The sequence below is a fragment of the Polyodon spathula genome, chromosome 20 (genome assembly GCF_017654505.1).
Source record: "Polyodon spathula isolate WHYD16114869_AA chromosome 20, ASM1765450v1, whole genome shotgun sequence".
Lineage (NCBI taxonomy): Eukaryota > Metazoa > Chordata > Actinopteri > Acipenseriformes > Polyodontidae > Polyodon > Polyodon spathula.
This window is the reverse complement of record NC_054553.1, coordinates 27,317,709-27,330,780: the sequence shown is the minus strand read 5'-3', so window position 1 is coordinate 27,330,780 and position 13,072 is coordinate 27,317,709. Positions and strand designations below refer to the sequence as shown.

The following is a 13,072-nucleotide window of genomic DNA, read 5'->3' as shown; positions in this document are numbered from 1 at the left end:
GACACACTTTCATAAGGCACTTGCCCACCAGTACTGTGGCCACATGTGCTTGAAAGTTTATTTTTGGTACTCTTTTTGCTGAAGTAACGTGATTAATTAAATAAGGATTTAATTACTATCATCTTGTTTGCTCCAGAGCTCTCACACACACATAGCTTCGCTGCAGCTGTGTGTGTAAGGATGGAAAGTTTATTTTCTGGTGGTCTAGTCCTGACAATCTTCCCTTTAAACACTAAACTTTCAACTCTATTTCATCTCGCACTAGCCAAGACCACATCAAAACAAACAGAGGTCAAGTTGGTTCAAATGTAGGAGTTGGATAATTAAGGAGGGTAAAGGATGGCTTGTTATGTATTTCGGTTTTGTTTTAACCACTACGCTTACAGTCCTGTCACTTGCTTAGACGGCAAACTAAGCCTTTGCTCTAGAGGTTAAAACAGGAAACGAGAGTCAAGTATAGGATTTTATATTGATAGTAAAGGTTGCAAACTGACTACATTTTGACAATTTATTGAAAAAGCGGCAGGTGATAAATGTTAATATTGGGGCACTAGACAAATATTTTAGTTTTTAAGTAAGGTGAATGGGGTATAATAATAAAATAATTTAGACTGATGTTAGTGTTTTTACACTTTGTGTATAGGGAACAATATTTTACAACCAACAAAATCAAACAACAAATATTTGTTTATTACTATGGTATTAAATAGGTAAAAAACAACAATAAATAAAATGAAAAAGTAACACTGTACTTGAACAAAAAAAAAAATCTGAAAAGTTCCAGTTTATTTTTAATTAATATGCATTGAACCCAGACCAAAAAAAAAAAAAAAAGAGAATGGAGCGAATCAAACCTTAATCTACTGATGAAAACAGGCTAAAGGACTATTGAGCAATGGGAAAGATAAACAGTGTCACATTTGGAAGTGCCTGTTGGGCAGCTGGATGTGACAGATAAGGGGAGGCTGACCTGTGAAGTCCATCCCCAACACCTGTGACCCGCTTCCCTTCTCTCCCTCGCCCTCTCCCTCTCTAACCTGGAGCCATCTCTCATACATCAAGTCTGAGGATCGGCTGGCCCACAAACATGAAGAAGCCATCAGATAAACCAGTTCTATTCCTGGCAGGAGGGATCAAAGAACCCTGTATTAACCCCATGTGCCAGCTCCTGCTGGGCAAAATCAAACACACATGTGGACGAAATAAGAAAAGACTATTTTGTAGATCTAAAACATTACCGACCACTAATTCAGTACGAGTTAAGACAAACTGATAAAGAAGGCACCTGCTTATATTTGTACTGTGCAATGTCTGATAAACCCACTGTTGTCAAAGTAATGGAAAGGACACACATGTGTGCACAGCATACAGCAATTCAGAGCATTATCATCTCCAACAGTCTCAGAACCAGTGAGAAAACAAACCAATAAACTTTCCCTGCAGGGTTATTGTTTAATCACTTGGGTTTGGCTACTGCTATTTGGGTCTTAAAATGCTTCATCACAACAAGTCTACACAGCTATTCATGCAACAGGTTTTACGGTATAGTGCATTTGTATGCGGTAAGGATACTCTTATTTGTAATCAGAAAAAAAAAATAAAAAATGTATGTAAACATTACAGAACAGAAGATGGCACGTCAACAGAACGCCACGTAATCTGCATTTCCAGCTCTGAAAACTGCAAGGGCTATTTAATAACCTGTTGGTGCCCATTGCAACTCCTTTTCGTTCACCCAATTCAAACCAAACTAGAAATCCAGTCTGCTCCCTCCATTTAAAAATATTTACCTCCTGTAAAAACAGTGCTACAAAAAGGTCGCAGCAGTGCTCACTAATGATACGCTTTTGATTTCAAATATATTTTTCTCAAGAGTGCAAGCCAGTGAAAACACGTGCATTTATTAATAATGGTTAAACAAACATGTGGGTAGAGCTTTTACATCTCCTAGAGCTGTGTCGTTTCAGGCGGGTGTGAAAGCACTCATCAGTTTTTCCACATGGATAGCAGCGCTCACCCATGGAGGGACTTAAAAAGAAGTTTTCTTTGATTTACTACGGGATAATTACATAATTAAAAAACAAAAAAAAAAAAAACAAAAAAAAAAAAAAAAAAACTTGTGTCGTCCTTTGAAGAGGGAGAAAACAAACCTGCCCCAGTGAAAATTCAATTTACAAATGAATACGTACAGTACACATCAGTCAACCTGAAACAGCTATACGAACAGTGGCTATGCTGTCATAGTAACACACAGCAAGTGTCTTTACCCAGCAGACTTTTAAAGGCACTCTGTGCACAACATGCTCACACTGTCTTTTAAACCTATTTAAGCTCAAGCCATTTCAACAAGCAACAACAAACACAATGTCAACCTAAAGCATCACTGCTATATGGATTACCGATTGGAAACAGTGATTTAAAAATGACTATAGGAAGAAAGCTTTTTTTGCATAGAATTTTTGCTGAATTTCATGCCGATTTTCCATTTGGAAGCTACCTTGCCTGGTGAAAAAATTAATACAAATTCTCAAATGCTTGCCGCCAACCAGTCAAAGCAGCGGAGATGATACAGGATGCTGGAGAATACTAGAAAAATGATATTAAGTGACTGTAGAATTGGCAAATGCTGTGGAATGTAAATGAAACAATACTGACTGTGTTCATTCCTGCCAGAGTGAAGTGCTTTTGTTTGTTAAATATATCCACACATTAATAAAACTTTCCACTGTTGAGCAAACTCAAGAATTAGAGCAGATTATGTTTGTTACGTCCCTCTATTTTGCAATTCTTTAATTTACATATTCAGTTGATTCACGGTTAGGCCATTTTGACAGTAAGCTGTAAAAGCCCTGTCTATTGTACTGTAAGGGCCCTTCGCAAGGTCCCTTTTTTTGACATTACATGATTTTTAGATGTGCAAGTCTGATCTAGAGAGACAGTACTGTATACATTATTAAATGTTTTAAATTAATGCTTACTACTATTGTACTTTGACTTGTTACACAGGTTTAAATGTTCTATTATAGAATATAATGTAACCAACAGAGTCATTTCATAGTTCTCTCATTTGTTAATAGATTCATTGATCCCGGTTTCCCTCACCACGGCACATGACCAAACAAGTGTCTATAAATCAAACCCTTTCTGGTCAAATCAGGAGGACATATAGGACAGACATGCCTTGGTGCGTGTGCGCTCTTTCATCCAAGAACATTAAAAGTTGCTGAAGCTTGCTTTATTTCTTTGCAAAACGTTGTGTGAATTATTCTGACCTCTCGGTGCTGACTTAATTCTGAACAATTGTTTTTTTCTTACAATCTCACGTTTGTTATAAATGTATTTTAGTTTTCAGCACTATATAATTGGTTACATTGGTTAAATATAAGTGAATACATTCAACTGAAGTGCAGCAGTGCTGTACCATTCTTGATAGGAGCCAATGCAAAAAACCTTTTTCTCTGTGACAAAGCTGCTGTTCTTTGCCATTGTGATGTAGAAGGTGTGTATGTGTGATGTATGATGGAGAGTCTTATATATCAGCGTTGACGGTACTATAAATGTACAACCAAGGCAGAATGACTTTAAATATTTTTAAAAAATTATTACAATTTGGTTTGGACAACAATAACAATAAAAACAATACACCTTGCATATTGCTCTAGATTGGTTGTGCTAAAACAATGACAGGCTACCAAGCTCTCTGTATCTGACAGCAGGCACATCGCTGCAGGAAAGTCTATCTGGGAGGTTTGATTGATTGACTGATGGGCTGATTAATAGAGACGGTCGACTGAGCATTCTGGCGAAGCAAGTGGGTAATCCTATATCACTAAGTGACTAGACCGTGACGTCTTTTAAACAATCTTACTCATTATAGGCGATCTGATATATCTTTTGTATGTTGTAATACTACCTTATATATATATATAATATATATTATATTATATAATATAATATATATATATTATATATGATATAACAAATCTATATTGTTAGTTTTTATTAAACGTCTGTGGAAATAAACTGGATAGCATCTTTTTTTTTGAACTGGAACCACCCTCTTTTAATCCTGTGTAATTAAGTGACTGTGATCATCCTTTGGGACTGGAAAATTGAAAAGTTCAAAGGGATCGGGGTGCTTTTCTGCTTCAATTTCAAATTGCTGATTTCTGTTATTAATTATACATCTTAAGTGCCTTTGAAGAATGGAGCAGACCATCTTTCTCCGTGAAGACATTATGTCTAGAAAACAAATGAAAAACCACATTGCTTTAGATAGTTTCCGGGAAAATAAATGGAAATCCTGCTGCTGCTACTTCTTTCTTTCAAACCTCTGGGAACCCCCGCCCCCCAACGCCGGCGAACACTGCCACTCTGAATAGATGTTTCCGAAGTCAAATTTGAATGCTGTGTGATGTCTCAACTGCTCCAATGCAGTTGGAGGCTACTGACACACATCCCCAAATATAACTTTCAGCCTGCAGTCTCAACTGTTGCTGTCTTCATTTATTTTTTAAATCAAGAATTATAGGAGCAGCACTGTTCTTATCAATCCGATTACAAGTATTTCTATAAAGGTATTAATATATATTCCAGCGCAGTGCCAAACATGAAGAATTGAATCAAAGCAAAAGGTATGGTTTGTGCATTAGCTACCAAGTACCTACCATACCATGGATGATTTGTGTGACAGGAAATGATTGAGGGTAAATAACATGTTCAAGAACATTGTTGAAAGCTTTCAAAATATTTGATGACAAATGTTTCAACTAAAAGTATTTTTAAAGACCTTGAAAAAAAACTATTAGTCACAGAATTGAAGTTAGTATTTCTAAATTCAGCACTGATGAGTTTTGAACAGTTATTGATGTAGAACTGTAGTAGTATAATACAAATAAGACGATCCTTACCTGGAAAAGGGTGTCTGTGAGGTCATCCAAAACCACTTTTGGAGGGGAAATAACTAAGAGAAAGGAGAGAGGGTTTAGTTTTAGGCTAGCACGACACGTTTCTAGTTTTTATAAAGAAGCACAAACCAGGGTGTTACTTTTAGATATCCTCCATACCAATGTAGAATCAGGAAAAACTATGTTCTATATTTTTGCAAGTTACATACATTGGTTGTCACAAAACGGCACAGAAAACAACAGAAACGCAATGGAAACAAAAAACCTATTGCTTCACCTGTAAACTTGGAGAGCTACACACTATGTATTACGGTTTGTGATCTATCTCTAATGGTACAATGTAAGGACAGGGGCAGGGCTCTGTATCAGATATTTGTATACTGGCTGAACTAGCAAGTCCATTTCCTGCAGCAGCCGTTTCTTTTATTTGAGGTCGCCCACCTACCTTATTAGTGGTTCAGGCCTGGTTAGCATCTGATATCTGACAATACTGGGATCCAAGGTGTTAAGATTTGAAACTTTTTTTTTTGTACTTGTTTCAGGAGTGTCATAAGCTTTTACAGATATTGGCCAACCATGAAAGAAAAGGGTGGGATCCTTGATAATCTGTTGCTAACTAACTTGCACTAATGTCGTGACGGCTTTCCATAGTTTTGACTTTTTTTCTTTTTTTAAATAGGGAAGGAACATTAACCAGCTTATGCCTGTGCATCACAAAAATTAAAATAAAAAAAAAAACAAACACATTAAAAAAAAGTATGCCAATGAAAACAAAAATATATTTTATGAATCACGGCTATCCACTTGGTCTTAATGAAGATTTTAAAAGGTTCTAACTTCCTTTAAAAAGGAAAAAAATAACGTTCCAAGAGAAACGAAAATTGTAACTCCTCCCAGACTTGCATGCCCATATTTTATAAAACAGACTTACAAATGACATTACTCCAAAACAGTCAGGAACCCCACACTTCTGAATCTGAGTATAACAGAGGTGGAACCCTTCAAGAGAATCAACGTTTTGCTATCTATTAAATAGACGGACAAGCCTTCTGTCATGGAGGTCACTGCCACTTACACAAGTAGAATCGAAGGTCTGGATCCTCTAGATGTTTCCTCACAAACTCCCTCACAGCACCCACTGCAAATACAGAAAGGGACTTATGAAGGAGTATGACAGGTGCAGATGTCATGTCCAAGCGAAAGGTTACTTAAATCCATTGCATGCATTTTGCAAAGTCTCCACTGGGCTTTAGAAGGACAGCATACATCAATAACCAGACGAAACCACGGCAAATACTAGATAGAAACTACAAACACCAGGCAGCAGGACAAGGCATTATCAAAATGGGGAGCTGGTTTTTACAGTACAGCTTCTAGAGGAACTTGACCATTCGGAAATGATGTCCACGTGTAAAAGAATAAAGTTTTTATTATTATTATACTCTGGGAAGGCAAGCTTAAAAGCTTGGCTTCTGTCAATTTACTGTACATGTTTTTATTATGATCATGATTATATATTTTTTTTAAACAGTCTAGGTTAACCGTACCTAGACTAGCATTACACACATATCTGTGGGGAGCGTTTTTTCAGTGCTAGGCTCCCATCCAGAAGATGGTGGTTGAGGCTCCGACCGGGTAACATTCCAGCCCACGTGAAGGGTTCAGCTGCTCTACCTCCCCTAGACTACCATAGCACGCACTGGAAGACTTATTACATCCAAAAATAGGAATAGCAGATTGCAGGTTGGAGGTTAATTACCAGGCAGTCCTCAGACCACGTACCAAGGAGAAATGCACCTGATAATTAAGTAGGTAAGCCTGGCAATAAGGCCAAAGCTCCCACTTTCCCCATAATGGAATTTTACTTCAACTCACATGTGTATTCTCAATACCAAAATGAAATGAAGCAGCACTGACAGGTGTCATACTGTGAGGTACGTGGAATGAAACATGTCCTGGGTTTGTTGACCTTGAATTTCCCAAAGCAGAACACTTTCTGGTCTCCTTGTTTTCCACACATAATTCATCTACACCAAATCACTGCGTTACATAATGATATTAAACAATATTATACAATAAATTGGAAAGAGAACGTTGTAAAACCATTCTTCCATTCTGAGCAAGAAAGCTGTGGGACACTTTTCAGCTCCAAAGTATTCGTGTGTATAAAAGAAGTTGCAGGAATAGGAGCCAAACCCTCTTCAGAACATTAGTTGGAAGAGTGTAATAAAATTAAACCATCGCAAGAATGAAAGCGACAGACATCAAAGTCGAGTCAAATTGCACAAGCTGTTTGATCTTTCCCTTTTTTTTTTTTTTTTTTAAAGATTCATTCTGGCTCATGTAGAGCCCTTTACATGCTGGTCTTTATTAGTTCAAACCCCTTTAAAATGATTATTTTTGCAGTTTTAAATTCACCAGTTTCATGGAAAGACAAAAATTAAAATTAGCACTGTTAAAAAAAAAAACCCAAAAAAACACACACAACACAGGGTGAAGCAGGAGGAGGTAATTGAAGGATGCAGATCTGACAAATTACCGTCCAATATCCCGTTATAGCCTTCCGATAAATACCAGTACCAATATACACCAGTGGTGGTTAAGACTAAATCTTGTAAAAACAAGCAATGAGTGAGGAAAGCCATAACAACCTGCGGCTATGACTGTCCTCACATACGACTTATTTTTGCATTACCCACACAGAACCATCAAGTCTCCTGTCTGTCCGACTGAAAAACCAATACATTCAATTTTAGAGCAGCTCATTTCTGCTCATTGTATACTGCTGTGGTGAAGCCGGAGGCGTAAGATGCTGTGTCGACTGGGACAAAGAGAGGGGGTTTGGGGGAACATTTTCTGGTAGGTAAAAGTTACATTAAAAATAGCATCGCATAAGATAAAAAAAAATAAATAAATAATAAAACTAAACTACTCCACTGAAATGCTGCACACATCTGTATTTAATGCATCTGCGACATTTCCGTTTAGTGCTGTACAGCTGGCATATTCCTGACAGACCCAGGGTCTGTTATAATTGGAATTTCAATTACTGCAAAAAGTAACAAACAACTACATACAATTATCATGTTTACTCTGTTTATTCTAAATAACCAAACAGTAAATCACGGGTACAAATACACAAATATACTACATTACTCCCCCCCAAAATAAAACGGGGTCACCAAAAGCGGGTGAAAATACAAAAATGATGATCGAATCACTGAACTGGCAATCGATGAATTATATGAGTTATATAAGAAATTCACCTTGCTTCGCCACAGTCGTTTTTACTGACATGACACAAGCCAGACTGATGACTGCTTTGTATTATACTGTTGCAATCATTGTATTGCCACTTCGAATGTCTTAAATATGCTGTTAAACAAAGTTCGTAACAGTGGGCAACCTACAGAAAAATAAGTGAGTTTTTTCTTAAACTAAAAAAAAAAAAGCAAGCCAAAAAAAAAAAAAAACCTTCCCTATCTGGCCTTGTGGGGGCCTATTTTGAACTCACTGGGGTAGGATGTAATGCAGGCAGGTTTAATATAGGGGATGAGCAAGCTAGCTAACGACTATGGCTCATCTGAGGATTCTTTTCCAAGGTGAACTACTTAAGAAACGTACCTAGATCAGTAAAGATATCCCCGGTCGCTACAGAGTTCAGGTTTTGCCCTCCACATCTGTGCGTTTCCACTGGCCCATAGTGTTTTCTCTTATATTACAATAACGATTTGATGCTGTACGTTTGTAAAATGCTTTAACCAAGAGAGACATCTTTACAGAGACACAGCAACAACAGGCATCTATTTGTGTAGCTGTCAAAAAGTTAAATGGTAATGCAGCCTTATGCTAAAATCAGCTATAAAAGCACAGGGATGAGAGTGGAGATAACGTTAAAGTAGCACGCACAGTACCACCAGTGGCACCAGCCCAAGCTGGATGTAGCCTGTTTAATAGGGGGATGTCAACTGCTAGTCAAACACATTTTATGACTATTGAACCAAATCCACAAAACTATTCCTGCATTTGCACTTGATGTGGGTTCAGGAAGAATTATTTGAGAAATGCCTGACTTGCTGTAACACTTTTTAAAACAAGTTACTAATAAGTATTTTTTATTGCCTTTTGCTGGTTATATATAAATTGCAGCCACAGAGAGTGCTAAAGAAAAACAATAAAAACAATGCTGTTTTTTGTGTGAAACCTCACTGTAAAATCACTTGTGCCTTTGGCGCTACTGAGGTTTCTGGCTCCTGATTTTCGTGAGAGTCTGCTCAGCACCCCACCAGAACTGCTTTCTGTTTGAATATGTTGTGAGACAACATCACGCTAACTGCAGATGCCACACAACACATGTCTGAACACAAAACTAATAAAAAAAAAAAAAAAAAAAAAAAGAACTAACATGAAAGGGCTGAAACATTCATTACACACAAACCCCATTAACACTCCCCCAAAGGAATGAAAATTATATATATACACCCCTAAAATAGCATATATATATATATATGCTTGGACAAACACAGGATTTTCATGTTACATATTCACTCAATTTAACATGTTAAATAGAAAAATATCCCAGGAGTAAAGAATAAGTTGTGTAGGACTTACTTTACCCCAGTGAATTAACTACAAAACAAAGGATGCCAAACAGCAGTTCAAGTTAAACACTGTTTTGTTTATTCCTGTAATAAATAGCACATAAAGTTGACACTGCATTTCATTTATTCATTTTTTATTTCCTTGCCATTGCTGTTTCTTCACAGCAAACAGTGGCCATCGACACATTTTCATAAAGTAATAACATGAGGTTTACTTGTGCCTTTTTGTAGCTGAACAAGCAAACGAAAACTGAAATGCAACTTTAAACACTTCAAATAAAACAAACGTGGAAATGGCGTTGTAAAGTGAAGGGGAAAAAACTCATCGTTTTGGTTCTCGTTTATTACATTCTTCATAACAGAAAGTCACAACAAAATATACATAAATATACACAGTCTATATAAAAAATCACTACACAACATTTTCAGGAAGTTGTGTACTATTTAAGTGTGGCATTTCAGAATGACGTGCTTGCCTTTTTACTGTCCCATGAGATTCTGGCTCGCTCTAAGGCAGCACAACACGTTTTTGTCCCCTGATGGCTTTCCATAGAGATCACTATGCGTGCGCGCATGATCTGGAATTAAAACAGAGGCTCAAGAGTTGCTGTGTTGATTCTGTGTTTTTATATATATACACACACACACACACACGCACACGCACACGCACACACGCACACGCACACACACACACGCAAATTCTGGTGAGACGTAAATAAGAGCTGGGTAGTTTTGTTATTTGTAGCAAATATGAACATCTGATTTTTGTATCCGAATACATGTCAAAAAATATTTGTTAGAATATTCAGATATTTGTCCCAGCACTAGAGAGAGAGAGAGAGAGAGAGAGAGAGAGAGAGAGAGAGAGAGAGAGAGAGAGAGAGAGAGAGAGAGAAACGCTCCTACAGCATGTCCCCCAATTCCCTATAATAGTGATCATGCAATATGTCTACAGTACCGGTGTTCAAACTGTAAACAACTTCTCAGTCTAACTTCCATTTCTGTCTCTCCCTTTTGATATACTATCTGAACTGAAGAAAAGCTGCGCTGGCACTTTAACACAGACATCTTATTCAGCATTTGTTTTATAACTAAAACAATATTAGGCCTATTACGTGGTTATCTTTCCTAATGTGTTTGCTTTTTGCTGCGAGAGCAGCTGCGGCTTTTTCTGGGAGACGAGACAGTTCAGCCCCGCTGCGGCAACCGAACCTGGAGCCAGCCCATTCCCGTATCCCCTCTCCCGACTCACTCTCCTTCTCACATTTGGTTTGCTTGTCTGTTGCTTCAAACTGAACTCCTGGACGTCGTTTAGCCAGGCTATTTATAGTTTAAAAACTGCTAATTAAAATGATCCACGAGTGGGAATGTTAGCTTTTTATATGAATTTAATATTTTATGATGCTTTAAACTTTGATTTACTGAATGTTGTGAAGACATTACTTCTAGATTTTGTTGACTTGCCTCTTCATCGGCTGATATTGTTGATAAACAAATCAGAATTACCAAAATGTATTAACATCTCACCTGTTTCCAAAGGTCGAAAGAATCCTTGCAAAACATGTCTGTCAGGGAACTGAACTCTCACCACAACCTGCCCAACAGAAGACGACATCATCAGCAAGCAAGTCTTTGAACTGTATTTACAAGCAAAGGATCACACTAACATTATCTTTAAATGTGTGATTCTTTACAACTACTTTCATTAAACCATTTCGGAGAAGAAAAAAAAACACTCCAAGAAAATATTTTTAATTAATTTTTTCAGCAAACGTATCAAATGTTACGTTTAAATTTTTTTTTTTCTTTGCAATAACCGCCCCCCCCCCCACCCAATAGAAACCAACACAAATGAACCATCAGAAGACTAACAAATGCATTTTGTGCACTAATAAAATTAATATTCTGATTGTTTCGGTAGAGAGAGGAGAACAAGCCCTGACCTTGGGGTATCGTTCCATCTTTTCTTTCACCCGTGACTCCCTCAAGGACTTGGTCAGCAGAGGAGCCTCTTCAAGAAACTCCCTGAAAATTAAAGCAAAAAAATAAAACTATAACAGTTTTTATCAAATCAGAAATATGTTTTTAACGATCATTCCTCTAAAATTGTCCCCTAACACCTCACCACACACACATAAAATATACAACTTGAAAACATGTTTACAAATGTAAAAACCTCAGACCAATTAAGAAAAAAAACCACGCCATTCTCATCCATCACTATACATGCAAGAACAATCTCCTAACCCAACTTTGAGCCTGGGCTCAATTATAAAAGAACACGAAAAGTGGTTATGAGACCAGTGTATTGTGGGTGAGCACAGTTTAGAGGTTGACCAGAACAGGTCATAAAAACAAAATGAACCACTTGTACTGGAGTATATAAAACCAAGGTGGTGTGGGAATTTCTCCAATTATGTCTTGCCAATAAAAAAAAAAAAAAAACATTAAAACAATTTTAAATTCTCCTGGTCACAGGCTCTGATATATGGCTTAGTGAATGCCTTGTGAGAACTGTGGTTATTACTCAATTCAAGGGGATTACAAAGACAAATCTGCCACGAGGCTATCTTAACCAGTAGGAACGCTGCAGGGCATTAAGATGGGAAAGAACTAAGCCTGTGCGTGCCAGTCATGTGTGCAAGACACACAAATAGAAAACCCATAATGGGCCAATATAGGGTCATCAGCTTGTGATGTGGCAATGAGAAATGCTCTCCAATTAAAATTGTATGTTAAAACAAAGTAACTGAAAACAGGTTGAGTCTTGTGTCTTGAACTGGGTTGCAAAGTAGAAACAAGATGTATTAGCTACGACACATTACATAACTTAGTCACTCCTAAGAAGCATGCAAATACAGTGCGAGCGACACAATTTATGTATTTGTCCTGAATGCATGCTATGATGGGACTACATAGTAAAAAAAAACAAAACAAACACCTAAGCAATGGTTACCAAGCAATGTCTTTTGCTACTCAGTATTGGGAAAGGCTGGGTATATTACTTCTTAAGACTATGCACATACCAAATTTAAAAAATAAATAACTTTTAATAAAACAGATTTATCCAAAGCCCCAAAATAGGCTTGTGCCTTATCAGTTTAACAGGGAAACAGGAAGCAGCTTACCTTTCACTCTTGAGCTGTGCAAAGCGCTTCCTGATGTCATCAACGGTCACCTGGAAGAACTCGTCAGGCAGGTCTTCAGTGAAGACCTCCCCTCGCTGACGGTGCTCAGCATCCATGTGATACACCAGGGCCTCTCGATCGATGGGCTGAGATACAGAAAGCACAGGGACCCTCAACAGCACTGTAGCATTGTCAATAAGGCATCCAGGACTACACTTATTTTAAAACTTGTGAAAAATGATAAAATATATATATATATATATATATATATATATATATATTATATATATATATATATATATAATTGCACTCCTGGGCCTACAATCAGGCCATCAAAGTTAAATAAGTGCAAACTGTATTTATCAGAAACTTTTGCTCTTCTTGAGCACATGGTCCTGAAACCTGATGTACACATTTCGATATGACCACACATGCA

General features: G+C 37.4%; 1 protein-coding gene across 4 annotated transcripts in view; it reads right to left on the bottom strand.

Annotated features, from left to right (window-relative positions):
- aspscr1 (ASPSCR1 tether for SLC2A4, UBX domain containing) overlaps nucleotides 1-13,072 on the bottom strand; it is a 50,344-nt gene that overhangs the window by 14,823 nt on the left and 22,449 nt on the right. For 2 of the 4 annotated variants that reach the window (XM_041220177.1, XM_041220176.1), the window contains exons 9-13: nucleotides 12,637-12,782; nucleotides 11,452-11,533; nucleotides 11,036-11,102; nucleotides 5,983-6,045; nucleotides 4,911-4,963 (exon numbers count right to left, since the gene is read on the bottom strand). In XM_041220177.1, coding sequence (XP_041076111.1) covers nucleotides 4,911-4,963; nucleotides 5,983-6,045; nucleotides 11,036-11,102; nucleotides 11,452-11,533; nucleotides 12,637-12,782 — 411 coding nt within the window. Of the gene's footprint in view, nucleotides 1-4,910; nucleotides 4,964-5,982; nucleotides 6,046-9,942; nucleotides 10,087-11,035; nucleotides 11,103-11,451; nucleotides 11,534-12,636; nucleotides 12,783-13,072 lie in introns of those variants that run through there. The other 2 variants (XM_041220178.1, XM_041220179.1) reach the window with 2 other exon arrangements.